Source organism: Danio rerio, chromosome 25, assembly GCF_052040795.2.
Source record: "Danio rerio strain M-AB ecotype USA chromosome 25, GRCz13ab, whole genome shotgun sequence".
Lineage (NCBI taxonomy): Eukaryota > Metazoa > Chordata > Actinopteri > Cypriniformes > Danionidae > Danio > Danio rerio.
Genome location: NC_141045.1, coordinates 4994041 through 5010461, shown reverse-complemented (window position 1 = coordinate 5010461; position 16421 = coordinate 4994041). Strand labels below are relative to the sequence as shown.

Sequence of the window (16421 nt, the reverse complement as noted above, 5' to 3'; positions counted from 1 at the left end):
CAAACCTTATGAAAACGGTGGAAGGTCTGTGTTGTTCTGTGCCAGCATGAAAGGAGAAGGTCAATAGTTGCTATGTCCTATACTCCCAATTGATTTGACTGTATATTAGTTTATTACACGTGTTTTCTCTAATATTTACTGTATTCTATTACTTTTGTCTTTTTTTTTTTTTTTTTTTTTACAGCATTTCGGTTTTCAGCCACAGTTTGAAAAATGTCATGAGCTCAATATAAATTTAATCAAAGCATTTCATATTCTGGATCCAATTCTTTGCAAAAAGGCAAATTTGACAGCCCAAATAGAAAGACAACAAATTGCACTGGCAATATTCCTATAGGCCAATAGGCTACAATGGCAAGCAATGGTGCACTGATTCACCCTGAGTTCTGTATTTTGTTGTCCACTGTGTAATTATAATTGAAAGAGCTCACATACTTGTTTGCAAGTTGTGTTGTTTGAAGGTAAAACTAGTTTTTGTTGCATATTTTAAATGTTTTGACACGATATGTGCGTTTTGCAAGCAAAATGTGTCATTTTGACCACGAGTGTCGCTGTTTGGGCCTGTGTGCTAACTGTTTTGAAAATGTGGAGTTTCTGTTGACGGCTGCATCAAAGCAATCAAGAAAAACTGTAATACAGCTGTTTAGTGTCTGTTAAATCAGTAGACTGTTGAAATTCAAAATTTTCAACATAACTGGTTCAGTTATTAAATAAATAACCAAATAAAGGTTAAAAATAACCCAACAAAGCACCAAATATTTAACTCAACTGGTTTAGTTATTAAATAAATAACCAAATAAAGGTTAAAAATAACCCAACAAACCGCCAAATATTTAACTCAACTGGTTTAGTTATTAAATAAATAACCAAATAAAGGTTAAAAATAACCCGACAAACCACCAAATATTTAACTCAACTGGTTTAGTTATTAAATAAATAACCAAATAAAGGTTAAAAATAACCCAACAAAGCACCAAATATTTAACTCAACTGGTTTAGTTATTAAATAAATAACCAAATAAAGGCTAAAAATAACCCAACAAACCGCCAAATATTTAACTCAACTGGTTTAGTTATTAAATAAATAACCAAATAAAGGTTAAAAATAACCCAACAAAGCACCAAATATTTAACTCAACTGGTTTAGTTATTAAATAAATAACCAAATAAAGGTTAAAAATAACCCAACAAACCGCCAAATATTTAACTCAACTGGTTTAGTTATTAAATAAATAACCAAATAAAGGGTAAAAATAACCCAACAAACCGCCAAATATTTAACTCAACTGGTTTAGTTATTAAATAAATAACCAAATAAAGGGTAAAAATAACCCAACAAACCGCCAAATATTTAACTCAACTGGTTTAGTTATTAAATAAATAACCAAATAAAGGGTAAAAATAACCCAACAAACCGCCAAATATTTAACTCAACTGGTTTAGTTATTAAATAAATAACCAAATAAAGGGTAAAAATAACCCAACAAACCGCCAAATATTTAACTCAACTGGTTTAGTTATTAAATAAATAACCAAATAAAGGTTAAAAATAACCCAACAAACCACCAAATATTTAACTCAACTGGTTTAGTTATTAAATAAATAACCAAATAAAGGTTAAAAATAACCCAACAAAGCACCAAATATTTAACTCAACTGGTTTAGTTATTAAATAAATAACCAAATAAAGGGTAAAAATAACCCAACAAACCGCCAAATATTTAACTCAACTGGTTTAGTTATTAAATAAATAACCAAATAAAGGTTAAAAATAACCCAACAAACCACCAAATATTTAACTCAACTGGTTTAGTTATTAAATAAATAACCAAATAAAGGTTAAAAATAACCCAACAAAGCACCAAATATTTAACTCAACTGGTTTAGTTATTAAATAAATAACCAAATAAAGGTTAAAAATAACCCAACAAACCGCCAAATATTTAACTCAACTGGTTTAGTTATTAAATAAATAACCAAATAAAGGTTAAAAATAACCCAACAAAGCACCAAATATTTAACTCAACTGGTTTAGTTATTAAATAAATAACCAAATAAAGGTTAAAAATAACCCAACAAAGCACCAAATATTTAACTCAACTGGTTTAGTTATTAAATAAATAACCAAATAAAGGCTAAAAATAACCCAACAAACCGCCAAATATTTAACTCAACTGGTTTAGTTATTAAATAAATAACCAAATAAAGGTTAAAAATAACCCAACAAAGCACCAAATATTTAACTCAACTGGTTTAGTTATTAAAGGGCCATGAAACCCCCTCGTTTCAGCAGGGTGTTTTCACACCTCTTCTTTGGAAAAAGTCAGAAAAGTGGGGGTGTCCAGCTCTGTTTAGGGGGGAGTGTCGGAGAAACTAAAGTGGGAGGGTGTGGGAGTGTCTATTTGGGCACGCGCGAGTTTCAGTCAAAATACACAGGAGAAAGGGATGGTGTGTAACCTACATGGACATCTGTAGTCGAATTATTTGCCAAATTATTAAATGTTGGACTTTAACTGCAGTTTGGCTCTTTCATTCAGGGAATTCATTCATGCCCCTCGCGACAAATGAGATATTTGATTCGAAGATCTGCTCTATGCGTGTATTTTTCATGCAATGTTTGATACCGCACGGCGAATGAGAGAAAAAAAACTCCGCATTTCCCGGAAACTTAGATGCACACGGCAGATAGTGTCCGAAAGCCGCGTGTGTTATTCCGGTCACTAAATGCGGTGCTAACATGTTTGCACTCAATGCAATAGTTAACTTATTTGATACGAACAAACTGAATATACAAAGAGCACTGCTCGCTCACTTACCAAATCTGTAGAGACAGGACAATCACCAGCAACTAGAGCCGCGTCTTTATGAAGAGAAGACTACATCCGGAATCCGGATTTCAGCGTTTGCAGATGAGAACAGCTCTCAGGTAAACAATAATCCTCCTTAGACACGTAAATTATTGTTGTCGAGCGTCGCGTACACCGTTAATCCACACGTGATCCAGCTGAGCTCTCACAGAGAGAAAATGAAAACGAAACTTAATGGCAGCAAACTGTAAAAGCAACACTTCACGCTTGTTTTGCCAACACAACGTGGCGTCTCTGTGGTGTAAAGACGGTGGCACTAATGAATATTAATGAAGTTGCACAATAGAGCGCGCTGATTGGTTTGAACCAACCCTTACTCATGCATTAATGCATCACACTGTAAGACGTAATAAGGCACACTCTGGCACAGACGTCCAGTCTGCACGCTGGAATACAACGCTATTATGTCATGACGGTGACGCAGCTTCAAAAATTCGTTTCAAACAGGAAGTACGAATTTGCTTGAAATAACGCAAAAACAACCAATATACACTTTTTAGTGAAATATAGGTGTCCTAATAGTGTTTTTAGCAGTGTGGGACACATATATGACTGTCAACAGCTCAAAAAATGTGTTTTTGTGTTTCGTGACCCTTTAAATAAATAACCAAATAAAGGTTAAAAATAACCCAACAAACCGCCAAATATTTAACTCAACTGGTTTAGTTATTAAATAAATAACCAAATAAAGGTTAAAAATAACCCAACAAAGCACCAAATATTTAACTCAACTGGTTTAGTTATTAAATAAATAACCAAATAAAGGTTAAAAATAACCCAACAAAGCACCAAATATTTAACTCAACTGGTTTAGTTATTAAATAAATAACCAAATAAAGGCTAAAAATAACCCAACAAACCGCCAAATATTTAACTCAACTGGTTTAGTTATTAAATAAATAACCAAATAAAGGTTAAAAATAACCCAACAAAGCACCAAATATTTAACTCAACTGGTTTAGTTATTAAATAAATAACCAAATAAAGGTTAAAAATAACCCAACAAACCGCCAAATATTTAACTCAACTGGTTTAGTTATTAAATAAATAACCAAATAAAGGTTAAAAAGAACCCAACAAACCACCAAATATTTAACTCAACTGGTTTAGTTATTAAATAAATAACCAAATAAAGGTTAAAAATAACCCAACAAAGCACCAAATATTTAACTCAACTGGTTTAGTTATTAAATAAATAACCAAATAAAGGGTAAAAATAACCCAACAAACCGCCAAATATTTAACTCAACTGGTTTAGTTATTAAATAAATAACCAAATAAAGGCTAAAAAGAACCCAACAAACCACCAAATATTTAACTCAACTGGTTTAGTTATTAAATAAATAACCAAATAAAGGTTAAAAAGAACCCAACAAAGCACCAAATATTTAACTCAACTGGTTTAGTTATTAAATAAATAACCAAATAAAGGTTAAAAATAACCCAACAAAGCACCAAATATTTAACTCAACTGGTTTAGTTATTAATAAATTAACTAATAAAGGTTAAAAAGAACCCAACAAAGCACCAAATATTTAACTCAACTGGTTTAGTTATTAAATAAATAACCAAATAAAGGTTAAAAATAACCCAACAAAGCACCAAATATTTAACTCAACTGGTTTAGTTATTAATAAATTAACTAATAAAGGTTAAAAAGAACCCAACAAAGCACCAAATATGTTTAACTCAACCATTGGGTTAAATAAATAACGTTTTTAGAGTGTAATTAGTAATCACACATTCCTGACTGCTGCTGGTTTTCCCTGTTGGGAAGAGCTACAATTTAGGCTTAGTCACTTTATAACCAGGATTTACTACAGCAGAATGAACCGCCAACTTATCCAGCATATGTTTTACGCAGCAGATGCCCTTCCAGCTGCAACCCATCACTGGGAAACATCCAAACACACTCTTTCACACACATACAGTACACTACGGACAATTTAGTTTATTCAATTCCCACGTCGCCACCGTGCCACCCCTGGCTTTTATGAATTGGTTGAATTGGTGTGTGTGTCTCCTGAAGTGTCTGTGTGTGACTTTGGTGTGTGTGTGTGTGTGTGTGTGTGTGTGTGTTTCCGGCGACGTGTACTTGTTTGTGTGTTTGTGTGGGCATGTGTGTATGTGTCTCTAGTAGTGTGTGTGTGTGTGTGTGTGTGTGTGTGTGTGTGTGTGTTTGTTTTTATTACATGGTGGGGACCTCAGCATGATAGCACACTCACAAAGTGGGGACCAAAAACATAGTGGGGACCGATTGCCCGGTCCCCACTATGTTTTGCCTTTAAAAGACTCAGGGGGCGTTGCTGATATGCCTAGTGCAGTTTTTTTCACTGATCCCCACCTTGACCATTTACCTGAATTGAGTGTGTAAGTGTGTGTCGGCGCACTGCTCTATAGCGGTCCTGTAGTCGGATGGCGGTACTGCACCCTGACACACACTTGGCGCAATTTACACACTCTGGCTACTGCACATGCGCAGATCTCATAAATGAATCCGACTTTAATCAACTTAATTAAGATCTATCATCAAATTAATCGAATTTTCTGGTAAGTTATAATGTTTTTCACCATCATAATGTAATGAAATCGGTTATATGACAAATACTTATGTTGCATATTTTGACAGTTATCAGGTATAGTTAATTAAATGTTTTAACGAATTTCCTGGGTGTTTTAATCGATGTTGTTTCAAATTACGTATTAATATAACACTGATAAGACACAAACTACAGTTCGGTATGTAATTTAACTTGTTTACACGAGTAAAAGTTACTCGCGCTAATGTGCTAACGTGCTAACTGCCCGGTGCTACGTGAGTCAGAGGCCGGGGTGGAGTGCATGAGCCTCGGTCATACAGTCACCAATCACCGGGCGGCTAAATGGATCGACGGAGGATAAAACCATTAAAAGATGCGGAGAAACACATCACCAGCTCCACTGACAAGACCCATTCACTGGAAACCGAATATATAGAAGGTTACTAAGGTATGTTTTCATAGTTCTTGTATCGTACTTTTTAAATGGTTAATTGCTTTAAACATGTAACGTTAATCCTGAAATAACACTATTATATACTATTTAAACGTTAATGTAGTGATATAGAGGTTATAATTAAAATGTGGGGCCATCTGGTCCTAGAAATGTACTTAATTTATTGTTCTATGACGTGTAGAAACGTTTTATTTTAGCTAAATAATTATAATAAACTCCAACTTAGTGTAAAACATATATACAAGTACATAAATGTTCACTGTGTGTGTTTTATTTATTTATTTGCTGTCAACTGGTAGCCTTTTACAATAAGGTTAAATTAGTTAATGCTGGTTAATGCATTTACTAACATGAACAATGAATAATACTTTATTACAGTATTTGTTCATGTTGTTTAACTTTAGTTAATGAAAATAAAGTTGTTCATTACTAGTTGAACACGCACAATGCAGTAATTATTGCAATGCATTATTACTGGTACAAGCATGAATTTAGATTTGAATAATGCATTAGTAATTAGTAAATGTTAAACTATGATTAATAAATGCTGTACATGCATTGTTCATTACTAGGTCATGTTAGTAAGTACATTAACTAATAAAACCTGATTGTAAAGTGTGACCTGTAAACAATTGAAGTGGAAAAAAAGTTCTTTAAAACTGTCCTAAGAAAGAAGAACAGGTGTTCAATAGTATTAGAACAACATTGAGGAAAGGTTCTAATCCACTTCAAAAGGTTTACTGTATTTATAATTCACACACAGAGAGGATGCTAATGTGAGGTTTTTGTAGTTTTTGAACCCTACACATTTCATTAAATCTTTTAGGTCAGAGTTTGCGTTGTCCACATTTATTAAAGGAAGTTTTGTGGTTGAGTACAAATGATAGAGCTTGTGGAAGCAAAGCATAGACGAGATATTAATAAAAATACTGTCTTTATGTTTGACTTTATATGGTAAAACAAGAACAGGTGGTTAAGTGTTTTCCCCATTCAAATGTACATGTATATATTATATTCATTGTGTTTGTATTCATGCCATAGTTTAGCTTTTTATTGCTATGAGAGGGCATAATTAAAATGTTGCTTGCTCTTTTCTCTTAGTTTTGCAGCATTGATGCCGATCATGAGGACGAGACCCTCGGCCGGCTGGTGAATGATGACCATCTGCACCCTAACTGCACTGTCAATAAGATCGTTGTTCAGAGAAAACCTCATTTGTGCCTTTTTGCAATCAGGGATATTTTCTTTGGAGAGGAAATAACGTTTGACTATGGCGCATGTGATTGGCCTTGGAGAAAGGTTTGGCATTTTGATCACTTAATACATTAATCCTTAATACATTCAGCAAAGCTAAGAGTTTTTTTAATGTTAATATAGATTAAGGGTAAATCTGTTCAAAAATATAGAGTTTGCATCATCCATAAGAGATAATGAAATCAATCTCTTAATATCTTCTTCTTGTCTTAATGGGTAAAAAAGTTTAATTAATTGGGTAATGCTTTACTTTAAAGGGGGGTTCATAAGACTGTCATGAAAGCTTTATTGTCATGACATGACTTATATAACAAAGCTGTTTTTAAATAGCTTTCATTGAAGGATGCCCATATGACTGCAGAAGAGAACTGCTCCGACAACTCTCTGATGAGGTATGTTTATTAGTATTATTATTATTAGTAGTAGTAGTAGTAGTAGTAGTAGATGTTGTTGCTGTAGTAGTGCATTTAATTGTAATTATTTAACTTAGTGTGTGTCCTAATTTATGAACATATGCAATAGTGTAACATTGTGGGGACCAGAGGCATGTTAGAGAAGCTGTGAAACACACTTAGTCCTCAATACACACAGTACGGTCTGACATAGTGGGGACCGGAACCCTTGAGTACTGCTGTCTAAATAATATATATATTTTTTATATTCAGGTTTGCTGAAGTATGACCATATGACAGAGCAAGAGAACTGCTCTGCTCCAGTACGTGACCCACAAATCTCTGATGAGGTGTGTTTATTATTGTTGTTGTTGTTATTATTATTAGTAATAGTAGTAGTAGTTGTAGTAGTAGCAGTAGTTGTTGTTGTAGTAGTGGTGCATTTAATTGTTATTATTTAACTTAATCAAAATATAGAAATGAAACAGAGTGTGTGTCCTAATGTGTGAACATATGCACTAATGTAACATTGTGGGGACCAGAGGCATGTTAGAGAAGCTGTGAAACACACTTAGTCCTGAATACACACACAGTACGGTCTGACATAGTGGGGACCGGAACCCTTGAGTACTGCTGTCTAACTAATATATATATTTTTTATATTCAGGTTTGCTGAAGGATGACCATATGACAGAAGGAGAGAACAGCTCTGCTCCAGTACGAGACCCACAACTCTCTGATGAGGTGTGTTTATTAATATTGTTGTTGTTGTTATTATTATTATTATTACTAGTTGTTGTAGTAGCAGTAGTTGTTGTTGTAGTAGTAGTAGTCATTTAATTGTAATTATTTAACTTAATCAAAATATAGAAATGAAACAGAGTGTGTGTCCTAATTTATAAACGTATGCACTAGTGTAACATTGTGGGGACCAGAGGCATGTTAGAGAAACTGTGAAACACACTTAGTCCTGAATACACACACAGTACGGTCTGACATAGTGGGGACCGGAACCCTTGAGTACTGCTGTCTAAATAATATATATATTACATTTTTTTTATTCAGCTTTGATTGAAGGATGACCATATGACAGAGGAAGAGAACTGCTCTGCTTCAGTAGGAGACCCACAACTCTGATGAGGTGTGTTTATTATTGTTGTTGTTGTTATTATTATTAGTAGTAGTAGTAGTAGTTGTTGTTGTAGTAGTAGTAGTGCATTTAATTGTAATTATTTAACTTAATCAAAATATAGAAATGAAACAGAGTGTGTGTCCTAATTTTTGAATGTATGCACTAGTGTAACATTGTGGGGACCAGAGGCATGTTAGAGAAGCTGTGAAACACACTTAGTCCTCAATACACACACAGTAAGGCCTGACATAGTGGGGACCGGAACCCTTGAGTACTGCTGTCTAACTAATATATATTTTTTTTATATTCAGCTTATATTGAAGGATGACCATATGACAGAGGAAGAGAACTGCTCTGCTCCAGTACGTGACCCACAACTCTCTGATAAGGTGTGTTTATTATTGTTGTTGTTATTTTTATTATTAGTAGTAGTAGTAGTAGTTGTTGTAGTAGTAGTGCATTTAATTGTAATTATTTAACTTAATGAAAATCTAGAAATGATACAGAGTGTGTGTCCTAATTTTTGAATGTATGCACTAGTGTAACATTGTGGGGACCGGAGGCATGTTAGAGAAGCTGTGAAACACACTTAGTCCTGAATACACACAGTAAGGTCTGACGTAGTGGGGACCGGGACCCTTGAGTACTGCTGTCTAACTAATATATATATATATATATATATATATATATATTTTTTTTTTTTTTTCTCCATATGACAGAGAAAGAGAACTGCTCTGCTCCAGTAGGAGACCCACAACTCTGATGTGTTTATAATAATAAGGTGTGTTTATAATAATAATAATAACAATTATTATTATTATTATTATTATTAGTAGTAGTAGTAGTAGTAGTAGTAATAGTAGTTGTTGTTGTTGTAGTAGTGGTGTATTTAATTGTAATTATTTAACTTAATCAAAATATAGAAATGAAACAGAGTGTGTGTCCTAATTGGTGAACATATGCACTGACATTGTGGGGACCAGAGGCATGTTAGAGAAGCTGTGAAACACACTTAGTCCTCAATACACACACAGTAAGGCCTGACATAGTGGGGACCGCGACCCTTGAGTACTGCTGTCTAACTAATATATATATTTTTTATATTTAGCTTTTATTGAAGGATGACCATATGAAGGGAAGAGAACTGCTCTGCTCCAGCACGTGACACACAACTCTGTTATTGCATATCAGATTTAACGAACCGTTTACTACGGATTTCATGTAATTTTGATAACTGTCCATTAATCAGATGTCATCACGCTGCTGTGCCGTCAGCCAATCGTTGTATTGCTGATAATGATTTTGAGGATCGATAGATCTGTCACAACACACAGTCACAACACATCTCAGATCAGTTTAATCTGATTCGCAAACTTTTTTGAAGAACCAAATTAGCCTAAGATGAGTTATCAAGATTAAAAGATCCAGGATCTTTAATATAATCTTAGATTATTTAAGCGAGGTCCGAAGAACAGACCCCTGGACCCTTGAGTACTACTGTCTAAATTATATTTTTCAAAATAAAAATTATAAATTATATATAAAAATATATTAAATAATTTTATATAAAATATTTATAAAATTATATATAAAATATATATTTTTAATTATATACAGTTGAAGTCAGAATTATTAGCCCCCTTGTTTATTTCTTGTACTAAATTTCTGTTTAATGGAAAGCAGATTTTTTAAACACATTTCTAATCATAACAGTGTTAATAACTCATCTCTAATAACTGATTTATTTTCTCTTTGCCATGATGACAGTAAATATTATTTGACTAGATATTTTTTAAGACACTTCTATACAGCTTAAAGTGACATTTAAAGGCTTCACTAAGTTAATTAGGGTAACTAGGCAAGTTATTGGAGGGATAATAATATTGACCTTAAAATAGTTCATAAACAATTAAAACTGCTTTTATTCTAGCTGAAATAAAACAAATAAGACTTTCTCCAGAAGAAAAAAATATTATCAGATATACTATGAAAAAATTCCCTGCTCTGTTACACATCATTTGGGAAATATTTGTAAAAAAGTTTTAAAAAGGGGGGCTGACTTCAACTGTATATACTTTCATATATATATATATATATATATATATATATATATATATATATATATATATATATATATATATATATATATATATATATACAGTTGAAGTCAGAATTATTAGACCCCTTCGAATTTTTCTCTTCTTTTTTAAATATTTCCTAAATGATGTTTAACAGAGCAAGGAAATTTTCACAGTATGTCTGATAATATTTTTTCTTTTGGAGAAAGTCTTATTTGTTTTATTTTGACTAGAATAAAAACAGTTTAAATTTTTTAAACACCATTTAAGGGACAAAATTATTAGCCTCTTTAAGCTATATTTTTTTTCCCCGATAATCTACAGAACAAACCATCATTATACAATAACTTGACTAATTACCCTAACCTGCCTAGTTAACCTAATTACCCTAGTGAAGCCTTTAAATTTCACTTTAAGCTGTATAGAAGTGTCTTAAGGAATATCTAGTCTAATATTATTTACTGTCGTCATGGCAAAGATTAAATAGGTCCATTATTAGAAATTATTATTAAAAATAGTTATTAAAACTATTATGTTTAGAAATGTGTTAAAAAAAAATTTCTCTCCGTTAAACAGAAATTGGGGAAATAATAAACAAGCGGTCTAATAATTCAGGGGGGCTAATAATTCTGACTTCAACTGTATATGAAGAGTTTCATTGCAAAACGAGATATATCCATTTAAAAAAATGTTGGTTATTTTGACATTATTTTTCAGGACATCAACAGTGAAGTTCATTCACAATTTTTGTACATTAAACTATAACTTGAGCTCAGTGAAGGCCAGGAACACAATATTTTCAAATCCAGGATATTTTTTATTTAATTTTATGTCTATAATTAAGTAAAAAAACATGCCAAAATGCTACATATTAATCCAACCCACATTGTCAAACATCTTAAATTGGTTAAAAAAAACTATACACCATAAATATATGGAATAATATATGCAAAGATTGATTAATAATAATAAGATTCTAAGTTAGATTTGGCCAGAATGTACACAACATAACATAACATAACTTTATTTATTTTTATTTTTTGCAAAACGCTACATCCACCTTAGGCTATATTATACTACATTAATACCATTACCAAAAGCTAGTGAATCAATGTTTTGTTTGATAAGTAAGATTAACTTAGATAAATGACCTTTAGCTTGGTACAGAAAGAGTGGAGGGCGGCTCCTTCCACACCGCTGCAGAAAACCAAACCTGTATGATTAGAGCGGGCGGAGCTGCGATGTCACTGAGTCTGCGACACAAACTTGCCTCGCTATGTCATATTTAATGAATTATTTCACTGTAATAATAATAATAGCTTATTTATTTGGTTGTGAAAAAGCTAAACCGTTTTCTCCATAACAACATGTGCCCTTTAAGTTCCTTTATAATAAATCAACAACAACAAGAATTAATTAAAAATAATAGGTGCAACTGCATAAATAAATCTTCAGATAGGCTACTCAGCTACATTTAAGAAATTATTTAAAAAATAAACTTATAAAGGACACTTAGAAATGTCGCCTTGCAGACAGGTATCTTGTGATGGGGAGTAGGAAAAAAGGCGCTCCTAGGCCTTCTCTTGACATCAGCGGAGACTCGTTCCCTGCTGCATTTGTGTATTGTTGACGCAGAAGTATCTTATTCTGGTCCACTTTTGTGGCCTTTTTATACATTTTTGTGAAGTTGAAGACTTCTTCTTCTATCGCTAAATCAATGAGCAAACTCTGAGCACTTCACCGGCGATGACTCTCTTCCCAGGGGATACTGAGCTCGCTCCGCATCCTGAACGCTCTCTAACTGTTATATCGCACTTTGTAAAGAAACTGGTCTGACGGATATTGCGTTTTGTGAAAAAAAAATACGTTTTGTACTTGGCCTAAAATGTGCATTCTTAAATGTTATTAATGGCAGCAATTCACGCATAGATTAAGGTACATCTGAACAGTGATTTCCAATAATAAAATCCAAATGTCAAAAAATGCCGTTTATCGCATTTTGCAACCTAACTCTTCATATGTATGTGTGTGTTATGACTGTATGACTGCAGAAGAGAACTGCTCTGTTCCCACAACTCAGTTTTTCTGGGACTTGAAAACAGACGCTCGGCAGATTTTAAAGGGTGGAATCTTGATCAAATCGTGGGTTTACACACAAACATGTAATACAGTGCCATATTTTCTGGATGTTATATACACATTTGTATTTGCAAACATATACCATATTGTTTTAAATGATGTATTTTTGTGTGGGTTTTTACATTCAGAGAAAGTTACAGTGGATCGTGATTTTGGAGGAGGTGAAGTCCAGTCTAAAAGGTAAAAATATTATTTATTTTTCTGATCAGAATTTTTCTTTTTCAGAATGTTTATTTTTATCATGATATGTATGTGCTGTGTTTGAAAACTATTTTTAAGCTACCATCACACGCTTTTACCCATTAAAAAAAACAACACAAAATCAAATAAATATTTTGGTAAGCTTTATGCAGAGAAGTCAACTCTCAGACTTGATTTTTACTTTCAGAGTCCCCTCAAGTATCATCACCATGGTACAGTGTCTGTGAAGATAGTGAAGCAGACCCAGCATTCACAAAAAAGAGAGGTATGATCATTAAAGTTAATTTGTGACTGACTTGTGTTATTGTACAAGTCCAAATGCACAAGCTCATTTACATAACATGTAGGGTAAAACAGGACAGAAGCACATTACTTCTATGATGATTTCAGTACAGTGGCACTTGATGTCTCATTTTATGTTAGTTAAACAATATTGCTAAATACTTTGGAAAATATACTAATTGCATATCTGGTTACACTTTATTTTGATAATTTACTTTACTACTACTACTACTACTACTAACTACAAGTAACTGCAACTACTTGTCAACTAACAGCCATTAGACTGTCTGTTAGAATCAACACTGCTAATGCTCTACTAAATTTATATAAGAGTTAGTCATATTGTACTAATTTTGAGCGTAACCTAACAGTCTGCTGTACTATTTACTGAGACCAATGAGAGTTGGTTTTATTGAGGTAACCTTAACAGATATGTGTTACAGTGTAGTGTTTTGAGCTAAACTTGAGCTAACAGTCTGCTAATACTCTACTGATAATCAGATGAGCGTTAGTCTTATTGAACATTCTAACAGTATGCAAATACTCTAATACATAATACTTTACTGTGAGATAATTAACGTAGTTGCAGAGTTACGCATAGTTAGAAGAATGTCTAAACTGGACTATGGAATAAAGTGTAACCACATTAACCAGTTTTGGAGTTATTAGGAAGTATTTTTTAATCCATCTCCATCTTAAGTATTTTTAATAATAGGCAAGACATATTTTTCTAGCATTTTCTATCACAATATTAAACTAACATAACAGCTCATGTTGTAAAAATGACTGAACATTTATGCAACTAAAACCACTTTTTTATATTTTAACCACCCATAGGTCCCATAAAGAGAAGATCCTGGAGCAAACAGGAAGTACATGCTGTGGTGAAAGCTGAACCATTGGCTCTAAAAACCAGAGATTGGTCAGCTTTGGATTTTTATATTAAAAACTGAATCTTGACTCTTTAGAAAAAAAAAATATCTGAATAACAGTTTCATAGTAACTACACACTATACATCATTAGTTTAGCACTAACTCTACATTAATAGACTTTAGGAAGCAGTTTATAAATACAGCTTCAAACGCTGTATTCTTGACTTGACTTAATTGTATTTTCATGCTTTGTTACTGATTCATTTTTCATTACTATATTATGTATTGCATTATTTACAAACTATTTGTATATAAGAGTAGTTGGTGGTTTTTAAGATAATTCAGAATGAGTTATTAAATGATTAATAAACTATTCAAATGAACATTTATGCATGTTATATTCAGGCATATAGTAATTGTAACCATGTGTGTTAGTAAATGCTATAATAACACAACTTCATGCAGTTTTGTGACCTAATCTATTAAGGACTGGTTATAGTTGATAAATCCCTTATAAATGTCAATTTAAGGCTCAGTATCTAATGAACAATAAATCTTTGCAATCTTATTAAAAAATTCTGTAAAGTTTAAACATTGCAAAATAAAAATACAACTGCATTTCAAAACAACATAATTAACAATATGGCAATATTCATTTCAGTGTTTCTGTAATGTTTGCACTGTACAGTAATTTTAGATTTTGATTAGATTGCAAAGATTTATTTTTCATTAGATAGTTTCATTTGTGTATCTTGAAATTAATGAAAAAAAAAAAATATATATATATATCTTCTTTGGCCTTAGTCCTGTATGATTGCGGGGTCGGCTCTTTTTGGAACAAGTCCTTCAGTTTTAGACTTGTCCATATGATAACGACTTTTTTTACACCTTCCGGCCAGCCTATCATATGGGCCTGTCACACTCATACACTAGGGACAATTTAGCCTTCCCAATTCACCTGTAGCATGTCTTTAGACTGTGCCTTTGCACCCGGAGGAAACCCACACAAATGCAGGGAGAACATGCAAACTTCTCACAGAAATGCCAACTGAGCCGAGGTTCAAACCAGTGACCCAGCGACCTTCTTGCTGTGAGGCGACAGCACTACCTACCGCGCCACTGCTTTACCATACATATATATATATATATATATATATATATATATATATATATATATATATATATATATATATATATATATATATATATATATATATATATATATATATATATATATATATATATAAATCACTCTCCCTTTTAATTTATTTATTTTTTCTGTTGAGAATATAGCTGAGATTTTAATTGTCATTTATAAGGGATTTATAAAGCATCAATAGTCCTCACTTTACATTAGCTCACAAAACTGCATGAAGTTGAGTTCATAAAGCATTTATTATTAGACAGAGTAACCATTACTATATGCCTGATTAATTAGTTATATAAATGTTGGGTAACACTATAATAACTGCACACAATGAATTATTTATGAAACATTAGCAAATAGTTAGTTGAACATTTGTTGAGCATTAACGCTACATTAATAGACATTAGTAAGCAGTTTATAAATTATATTTATAAATATAAATTACAAATATTATTGACTTATAAGCACAATTATAATGTGCTTAATGATTGTTTTCATACTTGGTAAATAATGCAATACTTAATTTAGTAATGAAAAGTACATCATTAAAAAAAAACAGATATTTAAAAGTAGTTGGTGTTTTTTTTTTAGATAATTCAGAATGTGCAAGTAAATGATTAATAAACTATTCAAAATAACATTTATAATTCTTATTATTCAGGCATATAATAAGTTGTTTAGTATGTTAATAAATGCTTTATGAACTCAACTTCATGCAGTTTTGTGATCTAATCTAAAGCGAGGGCTATTCATGCTTTATAAATCCATTATAAATGACAATATAAGGCTCAGTTACATTATATAGAGGAAAAAAAATGACTTTATTAATTTCTAATTGTGACAAGATGCACAAATGAAACTGTATCAAATGAAAAGTAAATCATTGCAATCTTGTCTAAATATAAAATTGCTTTACACGTAATGTATTGTTAAATTATTATATTGTTGTTTTATCAAATGATGTTGTATTTCGACACTCCTGTTATTCAGCAATGGTTAAAATTTACAGTAATTGTATTTGTTTAGGTATGATTGCAATTACTTATTGTTTATTTGATACTG

At 32.2% G+C, this 16421-nt stretch overlaps 2 protein-coding genes across 19 annotated transcripts in view; one reads left to right on the top strand and one right to left on the bottom strand.

Annotated features, from left to right (window-relative positions):
* eps8l2 (EPS8 signaling adaptor L2) overlaps positions 1 to 16421 on the bottom strand; it is a 137139-nt gene that overhangs the window by 57738 nt on the left and 62980 nt on the right. Inside the window, exon 1 of one of the 15 annotated variants that reach the window (XM_087311517.1) lies at positions 2817 to 3125. The exons of the other annotated variants lie outside the window; for them this stretch is intronic. The gene's annotated coding sequence lies outside the window, so the exon portion shown is untranslated. Of the gene's footprint in view, positions 1 to 2816; positions 3126 to 16421 lie in introns of those variants that run through there. 15 annotated transcript variants of the gene reach the window in all.
* LOC147837641 (uncharacterized) lies at positions 5322 to 14976 on the top strand. 4 transcript variants are annotated; one of them, XR_015526049.1, is made up of 14 exons: positions 5322 to 5417; positions 5692 to 5855; positions 6963 to 7010; positions 7097 to 7160; positions 7446 to 7507; positions 7781 to 7857; positions 8175 to 8251; positions 8573 to 8648; positions 8951 to 9028; positions 9359 to 9420; positions 12769 to 12859; positions 12985 to 13036; positions 13245 to 13322; positions 14177 to 14976. XR_015526049.1 is itself a non-coding variant. In XM_087311660.1 (11 exons), the coding sequence occupies exons 8-11, from the start codon at positions 8972 to 8974 to the stop codon at positions 14290 to 14292; spliced, it is 303 nt and encodes a 100-aa protein (XP_087167786.1). In that variant the 5' UTR covers positions 5322 to 5417; positions 5692 to 5855; positions 6963 to 7160; positions 7446 to 7507; positions 7781 to 7857; positions 8175 to 8251; positions 8573 to 8648; positions 8951 to 8971; the 3' UTR covers positions 14293 to 14976. The 4 variants fall into 4 exon arrangements, 2 of the variants coding, with proteins under 2 accessions (XP_087167786.1, XP_087167787.1); XR_015526050.1 differs by lacking the exon at positions 12769 to 12859 and having other exon boundaries at positions 5688 to 5855; XM_087311660.1 differs by lacking the exons at positions 9359 to 9420; positions 12769 to 12859 and having other exon boundaries at positions 6963 to 7160.